The sequence below is a fragment of the Simochromis diagramma genome, unplaced genomic scaffold, assembly GCF_900408965.1.
Source record: "Simochromis diagramma unplaced genomic scaffold, fSimDia1.1 OVJJ01000483.1, whole genome shotgun sequence".
Lineage (NCBI taxonomy): Eukaryota > Metazoa > Chordata > Actinopteri > Cichliformes > Cichlidae > Simochromis > Simochromis diagramma.
The window spans coordinates 2009347-2022733 of NW_024386835.1; the positions used below are offsets into that span (position 1 = coordinate 2009347).

The window sequence follows — 13387 nt, forward strand, 5'->3', positions numbered from 1 at the left end:
TTAAAGGATGATCAGTTGGTATTGAGGGGGACAAAAATGTCCCCTGCAGACTGATCTGCTGTTATGAGACAGGATGGATACATGCTTCTGCTTATCCTTTTCAGGGTCGCGGGGAGCGCTAGAGCCTATCCCAGCTGTCATAGGGCGAGAGGCAGGGTACACCCTGCCAACACACAGGGACAGACAACCATTCACACTCACACATTCACACCGAGTGGCAATTTGGTTTATCCAATTAACCTATCCCCACAAGCTGCATGTCTGTGGACGGTGGGAGGAAGCCGGAGTACCCGGAGGGAACCCACGCAAACACGGGGAGAACATGCAAACTCCACACAGAAAGATTCAGGACCTTCTTGCTGTGCGGCAACAGTGCTAACTACCGTGCCACCGTGCTGCCTTGCTTTCAGACTGTTTATTGTTTATTTCCTGAACATCTTAATGTCACAGCCTCATTTTCCTATCCTGAGAAACCGAGTGCGGTCTTCTGTTGCTGTAACCCATCTGCTTCAAAATTGAATGTGCTGCAAATTCAGAGATGCTCTTCTGTGCACATTGGCTGTAACGAGGGACCGAGTTACTGCTTGACTACCAGTCAATGATTATTTTCTCTTTTTTCAGACCATTCTCTGTAAACCCTATAGATGGTTGTGAAATACTCAGGCCAGGCCATCTGGTGCTAACAACCATGCCACACTCAAAGTCACTTAAATCACCTTTCTTCCTCATTCTGATCTTCCATTTGAACTTCAGCAGGTCGTCTAGATCTTGTCTACATGGGTAAATGTATTGAGTTGAGGCTGATTAGATAATCGTGCTGAGTAATTGGACACGTGTACCTAACAAAGTATTGAGTAACCATATGATAGGTGTGATGCCTAAATAAGAAAAATATTAAATACAGATTACTTTCCTAAATCAAAGAAATGTAATTACACTTCTTGGAGTAGCTGTCTGACCAATGCAAGTTTTTCCATTTCCTATAAACTGTCCTTCATACTGTGTCTTATGCATGATGCTTTAGGCTTCGTGTATTTTGTCAATTAGTAGGCTGTTGATTTAAAAACTAAAAAACATTTTGAACCATCACAGTTCCACTGAAAGCACAATTACACAACACAAACATGTAAATGTGAGTGAAAATCCTTGTAAATCAAATGCCACATGGCTGTGTCAATATCCGCTCCAGTTACTTTGGTTTATTTGTTTATTTCAGAGATATTAAAGTAGCATTCATTCCAGCTGAGCACTGATGTAATGATAACACTATGCTGATATAGATTTAAGTTTCCTGTCTAATCAAACATTAGATTATTGCTAACTTTATTACAGCTCTTGCCTGAGAGTCAGTGCTGCTGTAGAAGTCTGTGACTGCAATACTATTCTGTCCATAGCCCACTGATAAGATGTCCATCACACCTCATATCAGATCACAACACAGAAATGCCCACTTTGCTATCAGATTAAACATTTGAGCAGTCCTATGTTACCAAGATATGATCACACAACATCCTGTTACCGTTGTGTTCAGTGTTTTTTTTTTTAAACCAGCATGAAGGAGGATGAAAGGTATATAAAGGTACGAAGACGGACAGAAAACAAAGAAAGTTAGATCCATATCAGAATCAGGAGAAAAGCATCAGAGCTGATTTTTAATAGACAACATCATCATACTGTGTGCAGCAGATCCAGCAGTGGAGACGTTTTTCTTCCACCATGCTTCTGAAAAGAAACACCTGCCTGTTGGCTTTTCTCTTGTGTTCCTTGACCTTGTGGTGCAAGTCAACCAGTGCGGGCTCAAGCTTCCTCAGCCCATCACAGAAACCTCAGGTGAGATACTTTCTGTCCTAATTTATCTTTTTTTTTAAACTACATTTTTATAAAATCTTTATGAAAACTTCACTCAGCGTTGGTTTCTTTTTAACGCTTGTAATACCCTATAAATATTTCAATGCTTCATGTTTTTTGTTTTCAGCCTTTGAGTTTAAACTTATTATCACCCATCATAACCACCAAAGCTTTAAGATGGACTAAAAATTAAAACTCTACCAGCTATTTAGACTGTGAACTCACCAACCAACCAGTGACATTATTCCGCACTGTACCTCACCCATGCCATTTGAATTAGGGAGGTTTTCTTATGTTAATTAAACCTCTTAAGTGGAAATTATTTCACAACAATGATGAGATGTCATTTTTAAATCACAGAATAAAGTGAAGTCCTCCAGAATCGGTCGCCAAGCCATGGAGGAGCCAAATCAAACCAATGAGGACAAAACCATGACAGTGAGTTGGGGAAATAATACAAAACAAATACAGCCCATCTCCCAGCAGTCAATCCTGCAGCTTTGTGTTTTTTTCTCTTCTGACCAGATAAGTGCGCCCTTTGAAATTGGCGTCACCTTGAGAGCAGAAGACTTGGCGGACTACATTGTAGAGCTGCAGGAGATTGTGCAACGCCTGCTGGGAAACACAGAATCAGCAGGTTGTCCCTTCTTTCTGGTTTATACATTAAAAAAGTGTTTCCTTTAAATATTACAATATATTTATATATATATATATATTATTTTCCCCAGAGAGACCATCTCCTCGTTGAAGATCAGAGACTGTGTCAGTGTTTTCCATAATCAGCTTTAGTTATCTAAGTTATTAGACTGTGGTTAAATAACATGAAATACAAGATAAATGAATGATGCCTAAAACATTAAAATGCTTACCATGTGACCCTGTGTGTAAAATGGAACACATCAATCAGCCAAATAGCATTTCCTGGAGATTTCAGCCTCAAAGATTATGTTCATCATCAAGGGGTTGGTTCAGCTGTCATTATGAATTTCCCGGGGTGCAGCTTTAGGAAAAATGTCTCCCAAACACCCAAATGTTTAACTCACACTCTGACATTTTGCATTCATTATTAAAACTCCTGTGTCGGCAGAGAAATACGATCTAATGTTAGTCAACCTGTAAAAAATGATACCCTGTATAGATCACTACAGCACACACTGTACCATCTGTCTCTTTAGGATTCGGGTATGCCTTATACAATAAAGCATCAATCAACCTTTTGTCTCACTGTATTATATTTAATGAGTCTTTAAATCAGAAGGTCTGTGATGCAACAGCTCATCCGGTTCATGATTCACAAGTTAACTGATGGGTGAATAACAGTTTTCTTGGTGGTAATTAGCTGTACTGCAAAAACTAACAATTAAAATCCACTGAGAAGTCAAGGAACCTCACAAACAGTTGTCCATCCATTTTCCGCCACTCACCCTGGGCTGGGCTGGCCGTGGGGGGCAGCAGCCTAAGCAGAGAAGCCCAGACTTCTCCCCAGCGCAGCTCAGGGAACACCAAGACATTCCCAGGCCAGTCGATTATATCTCTCGACTGGCCTGGGAATTTCTTTTTGCACGCAAAATTTATTAATAAGAATGTTTTGTTAACGACTTTGCTAAATAACCTGAACTGAATATTGTTGAATACATCAGGGAGAATAAAGTGTAAGCCTTGTGCATAAACATTATGCTTGACTTTGAGTATGATTTGGGTGAAGACCCATTAGGTGACCACCGTGTGCCAGTTTGATTAAATTCTGACCCTCATGATATCATGGATCATGAATGTCTCACCATGTGAACTTTGGTTGTATGAGCTAAAAATATCAAGGAAACAGATGCTTAGGATGCAAACACTTGAGTAAAGACTTAACTGGTACCTTTAAAGCTACAATTAAAAGTCTATATGTCTTACAAAGCACAAAATGACTATGTTTTTGTTTGGTTTTTTTTTAAAAAAGAAGAAAAAAAACAAAGAAAAAAAAAGGAAGAAGGAAAAAGGATGTTGAAGAACATCTTGTCCAAACCTCAGTGACAGAGTTTACTCTGACCTTTTTAAAGGCTCTATAAATAAGAAATGTGCTAAAAAAAAAAAAAAAAAAAAAAAACTGGCAGGATGAACACACATCTGCTCACTCTTGATATTGTTTTGATTTAAAAAGAAAAAAAAAAAAGAGCACTTAGACAAATGTGTGTGACGAGCAGGGCGTCATTAAAGTGGAGTAATGGACCGCTCCCGCAGCCCCTCTCCTTTCCTCAATGCAGAATCGGCTTTGTTCAGTGTACACGTTTGCTCCACTGTAGACTATGCTTTCCTGTCTCCGTGCGCTCCTCCATCAGCACCAGTGTTCGCACTGATGACTAATTTAACAAAACATGTCTCAGAGAAAAAAGAAGCACTATTATAAAGACTTTTAATGCATCTCTACTGCATCACACCAAGGCAGCCAAACGTCCAGCAAACCAAACAAGCGAGCAATGTAAAACTACAGAAACACACATAAAAGAAAAACACAAACTGCTTAGAAATGAATCTGTAATAACAATGGCATAAAAGAAATATTCAGATAAACAATTATACACTTGGATCTCTGTTAGACAAGAGATATTTTCATTCCAGTCAGGCTTGTCTCCTTTTTCTCTTTCAGGTTGTTTAAAATGAGATTTCTTCTCCACACGTCAACATCCATATATGGAGAATTGACAAATATAAAACAAAAACAGGAAACGTCTCTCTTCTTTCTTGCCAGTTTGCAGCATTTTCTCTAAAGGTCATATACCATACAGCTGAGTGGTGTTGTTTCGGATGGTGTCAAGGACAGTGGCCATGTCTTCCCCCTTCAGTAGGCTCAGCTCCCGCAGAGTATGGATGCCCATTCCAGGATGGGAAAACTGGCAGACACCTTTCCCAACCTATTAAAGAGCATGACATTCAAAAAGGTCAACATGGAGTCTCATAATAATTAATACCTCAAATATAACAACACAGATATTTGCTTTAAATTCTGATAGTAGTTTTAGACTCAATAGAAATAGAAATATGTGCCCAGTTTCACTCCACTCTTGGAGGGAAAATTTAGTTTCAGATCAATAAGAGATCAAGCAGTCAAGGAACACAAGAGACAGGCCAACAGGCAGGAGGTTCTTTTCAGAAGCATGGTGGAACAAAAACGTCTCCACTGCTGGATCTGCTGCACACAGTATGATGATGTTGTCTGTTAAAAATCAGCTCTGATGCTTTACATCTGATTCTGATATAGATCAAACTTTCTTTGTTTTCCCAAGACTGTCGTCATACCATTATATACCTTTCATCCTCCTTTATGCTGGTTTAACAAAAAACAAAACAAAAAAAACACTGAACATAACAGTAACAGGATCTTTTGTGATCATATCTTGGTAACATAAGACTGTTCAAATGTTTAATCTGATAGCAAAGTGGGCATTTCTGTGTTGTGATCTGAGACCAAACTCTCTGAGAACTGACCACTTGTTGAGTCTGTGCCACAAAGAATTAAAGATCCCCTGAAGGAAAAAGCAGGTTTAACCAGCACTAGCATGGCGTACCTAATAAACTGTATGACATACCTCTAGTTTGTTCAATAATACATTTCTAATATTTTGCAATTTAAAAAAAAAAAATGGCAGAAACCTTTTCTTTCATTAATGACACAAGATGTTTGTTTTGGATTTCTCGAGCCTCTATCTACACATACCTGTCTTGGCAGGAAATATGGCGCATCTGTCTCCAACACAATGCGATTCAGAGGGATCTGGGAAACGGCATTCCGGACCTCTGTAGCCCTCAAGTAGGTGATTAGGGCTGTGAATCCCACATACAAATTGGGGAATTCTGCCAGGAAGGGCTCAATCACTGGATAACTGTTTGTAAAACAGTGCCTGGAAAGCACAACGTAATTCAAATTAAAAGTCTGATTAAAGGCACTAAGATTTAAACTCCAAAGGTCTTTAGAGTTTAAAAATCCTCAGGTTGTCAGTTCTGATGTGGAAATGAGCAGAACAGCTGTTGTGTTTCAGACATATTAAATAATTCAAATTCACTTTATGACCGTTTTCTGTTCTTCTTCATCACCATCGAAAAATGACAACTATTACGAGACAATTACAAAAAGGCTAGTCAAAAATAAAGTGCAAGCCTTTATCTTATTTCTCTCAACTGAAACATTTGAATTTCTTACAAAAAAATAAGCAATTAATTTTAAGAAGAAGCTATAAAAAGAAAAACTGAGTTTAAAGGGTTTTACTCCACACACAACACACCTATGAATTTTGTACTCCCTGGGAACACACTTCTTCATGATTTTCAGCAGGTCGTCATCTGCATCCCTGCAGTGGATCACCAGAGGTTTCTGCATGGCCACGGCCAAACGCAGCTGCCGCTCAAACACCTTCACAGAGAAGCAGAGAAACAAAACAAAGACCACGACATTCTTATTTTCAATATCCAGGCATACGCTGCTCAAGAAAAACTGAGTCTCAAATTAGAAAATCCATTTCAGATTTTACCTTACCTCTTTCTGCGTTGAGGTGTCAGTAGAGTTTTTGTAGGAGTAGTCCAGGCCCATCTCACCAAAGGCCACGGCTTTTGGATGCCTCATCGCCGTCAGTATATTGCGCTCTTGAATACTCGAGTACTTTTTGGCAAAATGCGGGTGGCACCCAAATGCCCCCCATACCATGTCTTCAGCCAGCAGACCTTCCCACAGCGCCTCTTTCACCATGATATCTGGGTTGCAGAAGTTTGTAATACAGCCTTGAAACTCTCCAGTGAAGCTACTCTGGTACAGCCTTCGAAAGCTGCTGAACGTCCCGCAGAAGCCAAGTTTTCCATAGAGCATGTCCAGATGGCAATGCGTGTCTATGAAGCCAGCTTCACTGCTCGAGCAGGGGTAGCTGGTCCATAAAGGTTCAGCCCCCAAGGACAGTCTTCTAGGAGTCCAAGTATGAGATGAGGAGTAACCAGGGTAACGCATGCGGAAAACACCGTCCGACTGCCTGCGTGAGGCTGTGGGGTCGAAGCACAGCTTTGACGCTCCCGTATTTGAGTGTCGGGGCAGAGCAAAGGGATCCGATGAACGTCCCCTAATGATAGATGAGCAAATATTGTCAGCCTCAACTGCAGATGCATTTAAAACGCTCACGTGCGGTGAGTGGGGCTGCTTCAGTGAGACAAAAACTTTCCTCTGTGGTGATGAGAAAGGCACCTCCATGTCTTTAGCAGCTGCCTCGAGGGTCCCAGTGGTTTCATTAGAGGGTGTAAACGTAAAAGTGGGAGTTACACCTCCCTCACTATCGACTAAAGTTTGATGTTGATCACAGCTCTGGTCAGATGAGAAACGAGATGAAGAATCTGGTATGTACTCTAGTGCAGGGAGGGCGGAGTCATGGTCCTCAGCTTCCAGTTCATTTTCTGGAGGAAATGGTCTGTCTTGGAAGGTCTTCTCCAGAGAAACAGAGTCCTCACTAACAAACATCCTGGGAAAATCCTCTCCTTCAACCACAAAACGCTGAAAAACAAAATCTTGATTCAGCGCCATGATAATTTTATGGTATGATACATTTAAAAACATTTTAAAATAAAAACTGAAGCTGCTTTAGAATTCAAAAGAATCAATATCAACCAATGCACAACTAAAACATTATAACAAGAAGAAATGCTATATTACTTTTATTACAAGTTGTAGTTGCTTACCCTTCCATCTGTCTTTGGCTCTGAAGCATCACCTTTGATGTCTGAGTCTTCCAACACCTGAAGGGTGGGCCACTGATCTCCTTTGCTACCGCCTCGGTCCTCAGGTGCAGTGTCATACTGGCTCCAGGAGCTGTTAATATCCACAATGGTTGTCTCAAGGTAGGCTGGACTGGGACGTTCAGTCTGCAGAGGTGAAGACAAGCTGTTCATGTCAGTTCTGATGATATTAGTAGTGCTGCACGTTGTTTTTGTGTTTCCAAGGGCTGCCATCAGTGCCTTCCTGCAGATAGCCTTTAATCCCTCCTCAGGTGTCCTGTCTTTCTTCTTCAAGATAAAAGAGTGGGGTGGAGGTGGTGAAGCTTTCTGGATGTTTTTGGACTCTAGCTGTGCGGCTGAGGTGTTCATAGGTTTGTCCTGTGCCAAATTAACCACAAACAGATAATGTATTCACTGGAACCAAGCAACTTGTGAGACTCAAGATAGATTCAAAACATTCAATCTAAAATTATAATCCAATGGCAAAGGTTTACCTTCAAAGTTTTAAATGTTTCACTGTTTTTTCTGGAAAGCTTCCGCAGCTTAAGTTTGCCTACAGAGGGCAGACTTTCAGAGAGCACCTCGGCTTTTCTCTTGGGAGTATCCAGACTCAGTGCTCCAAGCCGCGCAGATCCTGGAGAATCACTGCAGGGCAAAGTTTCTGAATCTTCATTTTGCGTTATGGTCCGGCAAGGCGGTGTGACTGAGTCAGCGTTTCCACCCTGATGATGTGCTGGTGAAGTGACTGTAGTTCGGAGCCAGCTGAAGGCCACCTTCTTTCTTCTGCTATCCATGTCTAAGATCCTGATCCAAAACGCAGTTAGAAAAGGAATGAACACATCTGGATAAGCTTCTTGATAAAAATGACCACGGACTGGCTCTCATGCAATGATGACCATTTTATTAGCTTCTACACAACATTAACTCTACATAAAGTGGGCCCAACACTGGGTTACCTGGTTAAGAGAATTTCTTAAAAATTCATTCCACAGTAATCATATCTCTCCAATCTTACCAGCTCCTTTTATCAGTGTTGGCACGTTCTTACTGGAAGTTCAGAACAAGGACACCACATTCAGCAGTGGAGCTTCTGCACTGAATGTCATGCAAGCATTTTTATACTCTTATTTGACTTAATGAAGCTCTCCTGTTGTGGTGAAAACCTTTTTTGGTCTACCTATATCTGATTAGCAATTAAAAAGGAGATTGATTAAGAACTAGCCCTGTAAGCAGAAGCAATAATGCGAGTAAATCTATACTTAACAATATTAATCCCTAGGGGCTGATAATTCCCTGCTCGAACCACAGCTCTAAGTGGTCATATGCACTGTTAACCTGCAAAAGGCTCCGGAAAAGCGTGGGTGTCTTACTTTATCATCTGACCTTAAACCCTTCAAACTAAGATCACGTAAATCCTAACACTAGCGTGAATATGGGCTTATCATTTCCCTGCACAAATCAATACACATCAACCCCAATACTGCAGCCAAAACTACAACTAAATACAAATGTATGTTTACAAAGAAACAGCTTTTTTCACAGCATTAACAAAAATAATCTGGCCTCAAATAAGTTTGAGTATCTCCATCTCAAAGTTCTGCAGAATGAGTAGCCATTCATTCATTAGTTCAGCTCGTCAAACCTATCCCTGTTTATTAACGAATTAACTTGCAGGGTTACCTGTGGGTCTAATATATCTGTTTCTAAGTGCAGGGCTGGGCTCCGCTGGTTGCACCTGGAGGCAATTTTAGGTGATAAAATTATTAGCGGGATAAACAGTAAAACACAGCTTTAATAACCTATATACAGTAGGATTGTGTATTTTTTAAAGCTGTGACACTAAATTAACCGTGTGAAAGCACTCCGCGGGGGGGAGGCGCCTTGACGGTAAAACTTTGGCAATAACTGTGTGCTAGCTAGCAGCTTGACTGCCACAAAACTGTCGGTCACGAATGTTTGCAAACAATAATCATTACCTCAAAATATTCAATCCAACTAGTTAAACCAATATCAATATAATTATTTTACATTTATAAAACGTTAATCTAGCTAAGCCGCTTGTTTTAAGTGGCACTGCCTGACGTTGAGGAGCTATTACCTGGTGGGTCTCCGCGGTGGAAACGGCAATTAAAGCGTCAACCGGCAGCTTAAACGGCTCCTACGGAGATCGGTCTGTAAACAAAAGCACTGAAACGTTTCACTGTCTTCACTTATTATTAATGTATTGAGTTGAACCAAGAAAAGTTTGTTATAAAATTAACCACTAGGTGGCGATAAGAGCGCACATTTACAAGTTCCTTTGCGCTTTCGTCACACAATCGTGTTAGATCTCGCGAGAATTGTTTACACCGGCTAAAGCAGCAATTACACATTAGTTTTCTCTATATTTTCCTTCCAATGAGCCAGCCTTTCTTGTTTACGTTACTAATTATTTAAAGTAGTCTTGAGCAGTAGTCCAGTATTCAGTCCAGTCTTTGTACCTGACAATTTTCCGAAAACTTTTTTGTCCCTTTGTGAAGCTAGGCTTGATGTTTTGTGTCTGCTACTGAAGACTATAATTTAAAATTTCAGGTTGTTATCTCAAACTTTTGAACAGGGCATCGCAAAAATATCGAAGAAATAACTCAAAAATTACAAAATTACTTTTGAGTTTGAGTTATGTCCAAAGTTTGAGATAATTTTCAGTCTTTTTTGGGTTCTGTTTTTGATTTTTATCAGAAGCAGAAAGAAGCTTCCATGTATGATCTATGAATTATTAACACATTAAAAAAAAACATGCCTATCTTCAGGAATTTGTAGGCGAGTGTTGTCCTGCACCAAAAGTTCACTTTACCAGAATAACAGGTCAAATTAAAGCAAACCAAAGTTTATTTTTGTGACACAGTGAATTCAACATTTTTAATTTTGTTTTTTTCATTTAAACCTTCCAAAAATGTAAAACAAGCTCTAAAGAGTGTGTGCAAAAATCAGCTGTATTCTGTATATTCACTTAGAGGCATTTCTGAATGAATTGAAACTAAAGACAAAGTCAACCATAAAAAAGACAAATACAGCGTTTATAGCACAAGGGAATATACAAGATTTTCACTCAACTTGTGAAGGTGATGAGAGGTGAGGCTTAACTTATTAAATTTAAATTTGCCATTATCATTATTACTTATGCTAAAAACAAAATAAAGATGTTTTGCTAAGAGAACTTGAGCAGGCTATATATCAAGTCTCTTTTGGAAATAAAATTTTGTAATTCTCCATACCTCATTACTTGTGCAGAAAAAAATAGGAAAGTTAAACAAATTTCCAGAAGTATGTGTATTTCTGATAATACTTCTTTACAGATTTTCAAGTAATTGCAAGCTCAGCTTTTCAAACTAATGTGGGCATCTTTAGAAGAGGTCTGGTGAACTGTTTCTTCAAACTTTTGGTAATCCCAGAAAGGTTTTATATGCACCCAAGCTGCATCCTTTACCTACAGGAATGAAAAGAAAAAGATGTCAGTGTGTAAACTGGTCATGTATCATTGTCCTTCCTTATAACAGCATCCCAGTCATGAACATTCCTGTATAAGAATGATCTCTTATACAATCATCTGCTGTGGTGCAGCAGATTTTGATTGTGAGAATCACTTGATTCATTTTATGGTCTGCCATCAAAAATTAGATTCCCAATAGAACATAAAATTATTCTATTGTGAGCATTAAATTGTGAAGACTTTGAGTATCTCATCATCTACTTAATATCATCAAAAGATTCAGGGACTCTAGAGAAATTTCTGTGCACAATGGACACAGCTGAAAAAAAATTGAATACCCAGATGATGTACTTTTCAGGGAAGGCCTCACCTATTTTAGATAATGCTAAACCATATACTTGATCTACTACAACACCATGGCACCACAGTAGAACATTTAATACATTATGAAACGGAAAATATGAGAAAGAAGACCCAGAATTGCTGTGAAGCTAAAATCCTGTATCAGACAAGGTTAGGACAATATTCCTCCCCCAAACGTTCAACAGCTGGTCTCCTCTGTTCCCAGATGTTTACAGGCTGTTGTAAGGGAGAGGAGCTGACCGTACACATTGGTAAACACAGCCCTGTGTCGACTTTTTTGGGATGTGTTGCTGTCATCAAATTCAAAATAAGCAAATATTTATCTTAAAATGGTAGATTTTTCACAGTTTAAACATTTGATATGTTTTCTATGTTCTGTTGTGAGTCAAATATGAGTTTATGGGATTTGCAAATCACTGCATTCTGTCTTTATTTACATTTTACACAGTGTCACAACTTTTTTGGAACTCGGGACGTCAGTATCACATTAGATAATCAAACAACACGTGCATGAAAGTTGCAATAAGCAGATTATTGTATGTTTTGCTTCATTTTGCTTCAGTCAGTACTAACATGTTGGACTCTTCTCCACAAGCCAGTAGCAGAAGCCCGTCCTAGCGCGCTCATTGAACACATTCCTGTACTGGGACATGTTTCGAGGTGAAACACTGTTTTTTTTTAATGTGCCTAAAGTGAAAAAACATAAACAAAATAAAGATTCAGCAGTGAGACCGATACCTAAATTAAGAGTTCATCACCAACTCTGATGTGACACCTGCTATATGCTCACAAGAGGGAGGGAAGAGAATCATTACCTGCACCTTTGTCCTGAGTCAGGGGAGGTAACGGGCTGCCGGTGGTGCGGTCTAGAGCAGAATTACCTCCATGAGACGGAGCCACTTAAATATATTATAAAATCAAACACAAATTAGAAATTAGAGACATTTTTCTTGAAAAGGCCAGTTTCTTTTACTTGATTATTCTCACAAACCTGATTCTTTTAACAAGGATGGTGGAAGTGACGCAAAATAAACTGGTACCTATGTGGGAATAACCATGACACCAACTCACAGTAATTTATTATGTAGTAATCTGTCTGCGGCTCTGCAGGTAGGCAGGATTTCTTGTCGTTTTACTCTTACCATTGTTTTCATTTTGCTCCAGTGATCTGTCTGCAGGTGTGGGAAGACAACTGGGTGACTCCTCGGCCAAAATGTTTTGCTGGCGGAGAAAATGAAAAGGATGATGAACTCTGGATCCAAGATCTAATTATTTACAGTTGTGAGAGACACAGAGAAAAGCTGAGGTCTTACAGCTCTCGCCTGAAACGACCTGAGTGCTGTTTTTTTTTCCTTTTCCCCCGCCTGCAAGCTCCTGATACACGGCACCCAGCTCAACTCGTTTCACACACACACAACAATGTGTTGTGTTACTTTGTCACTTAGCAACATGTCTGGCAACAGTGCCCCTGCTGAGCAAACAGAAGCACGTTATGATTTCAGGTTGTGATCTGTTCCTGAAAGAGGGCATCCACATGTAGGCTGTGAGTGAGATGCTACAGAAGTGCCAACAGCATGAGGTTATTCGGGTATATTACACGTGAAGTCTGAGCAGTGTCATTGCTATCATGATAAAATATTCAAGTATTAATAAAAAAAAAAATGCCATATCATAAATTAATATAAAATATAAATGGCCACATTTTTGTATTATTAACCAGAAGAGCAACAAATTAGAGACACTAATACATGTAACTCAGTGATATCCTGGTCGTTCCTTTATTTATTTGTTATCCTCACAGAAAAGGGGCATGTATGACTGCACACAGAGGAGGTTACGTTGTTCGAGATGTCCTTGAGATGCTCATTGGATGTTTAATTGTTTTGTTTTTGATACAGCATACAGGATTGCATAAATTGCTTTTACACCTGTGTACCCATTTACGCTGTTACCTGTATTAATTATACCAAC

The 13387-nt window shown here is 39.5% G+C and overlaps 2 protein-coding genes and 1 long non-coding RNA gene across 6 annotated transcripts; 1 reads left to right on the forward strand and 2 right to left on the reverse strand.

Annotated features, from left to right (window-relative positions):
* Positions 1 to 1519: 1519 nt before the first annotated feature.
* On the forward strand, positions 1520 to 3127 carry ghrl (ghrelin/obestatin prepropeptide). The gene is made up of 4 exons (XM_040029379.1): positions 1520 to 1830; positions 2209 to 2286; positions 2374 to 2485; positions 2577 to 3127. The coding sequence occupies exons 1-4, from the start codon at positions 1717 to 1719 to the stop codon at positions 2594 to 2596; spliced, it is 324 nt and encodes a 107-aa protein (XP_039885313.1). The 5' UTR covers positions 1520 to 1716; the 3' UTR covers positions 2597 to 3127.
* Positions 3128 to 4232: 1105 nt separating this feature from the next.
* Positions 4233 to 9850, reverse strand: tatdn2 (TatD DNase domain containing 2). 3 transcript variants are annotated; one of them, XM_040028750.1, is made up of 8 exons: positions 9683 to 9850; positions 9265 to 9319; positions 8079 to 8388; positions 7549 to 7962; positions 6368 to 7363; positions 6117 to 6244; positions 5552 to 5735; positions 4233 to 4748 (listed from the first exon to the last, which is right to left on the reverse strand). In XM_040028750.1, exons 3-8 carry the CDS (start codon positions 8376 to 8378, stop codon positions 4608 to 4610), a joined length of 2163 nt encoding a protein of 720 aa, XP_039884684.1. In that variant the 5' UTR covers positions 8379 to 8388; positions 9265 to 9319; positions 9683 to 9850; the 3' UTR covers positions 4233 to 4607. The 3 variants fall into 3 exon arrangements, with proteins under 3 accessions (XP_039884684.1, XP_039884682.1, XP_039884683.1); XM_040028748.1 differs by lacking the exon at positions 9265 to 9319; XM_040028749.1 differs by lacking the exons at positions 9265 to 9319; positions 9683 to 9850 and adding an exon at positions 8600 to 9199.
* Positions 9851 to 9991: 141 nt separating this feature from the next.
* LOC120731646 lies at positions 9992 to 12804 on the reverse strand. Of its 2 annotated transcripts, none has more exons than XR_005695394.1 (4): positions 12730 to 12804; positions 12559 to 12637; positions 11990 to 12456; positions 9992 to 11050 (listed from the first exon to the last, which is right to left on the reverse strand). It is a non-coding gene; the product is annotated as an uncharacterized LOC120731646 (long non-coding RNA). The 2 variants fall into 2 exon arrangements; XR_005695395.1 differs by lacking the exon at positions 9992 to 11050 and having other exon boundaries at positions 12231 to 12315; positions 12408 to 12456.
* Between the last annotated feature and the right edge of the window lie 583 nt (positions 12805 to 13387).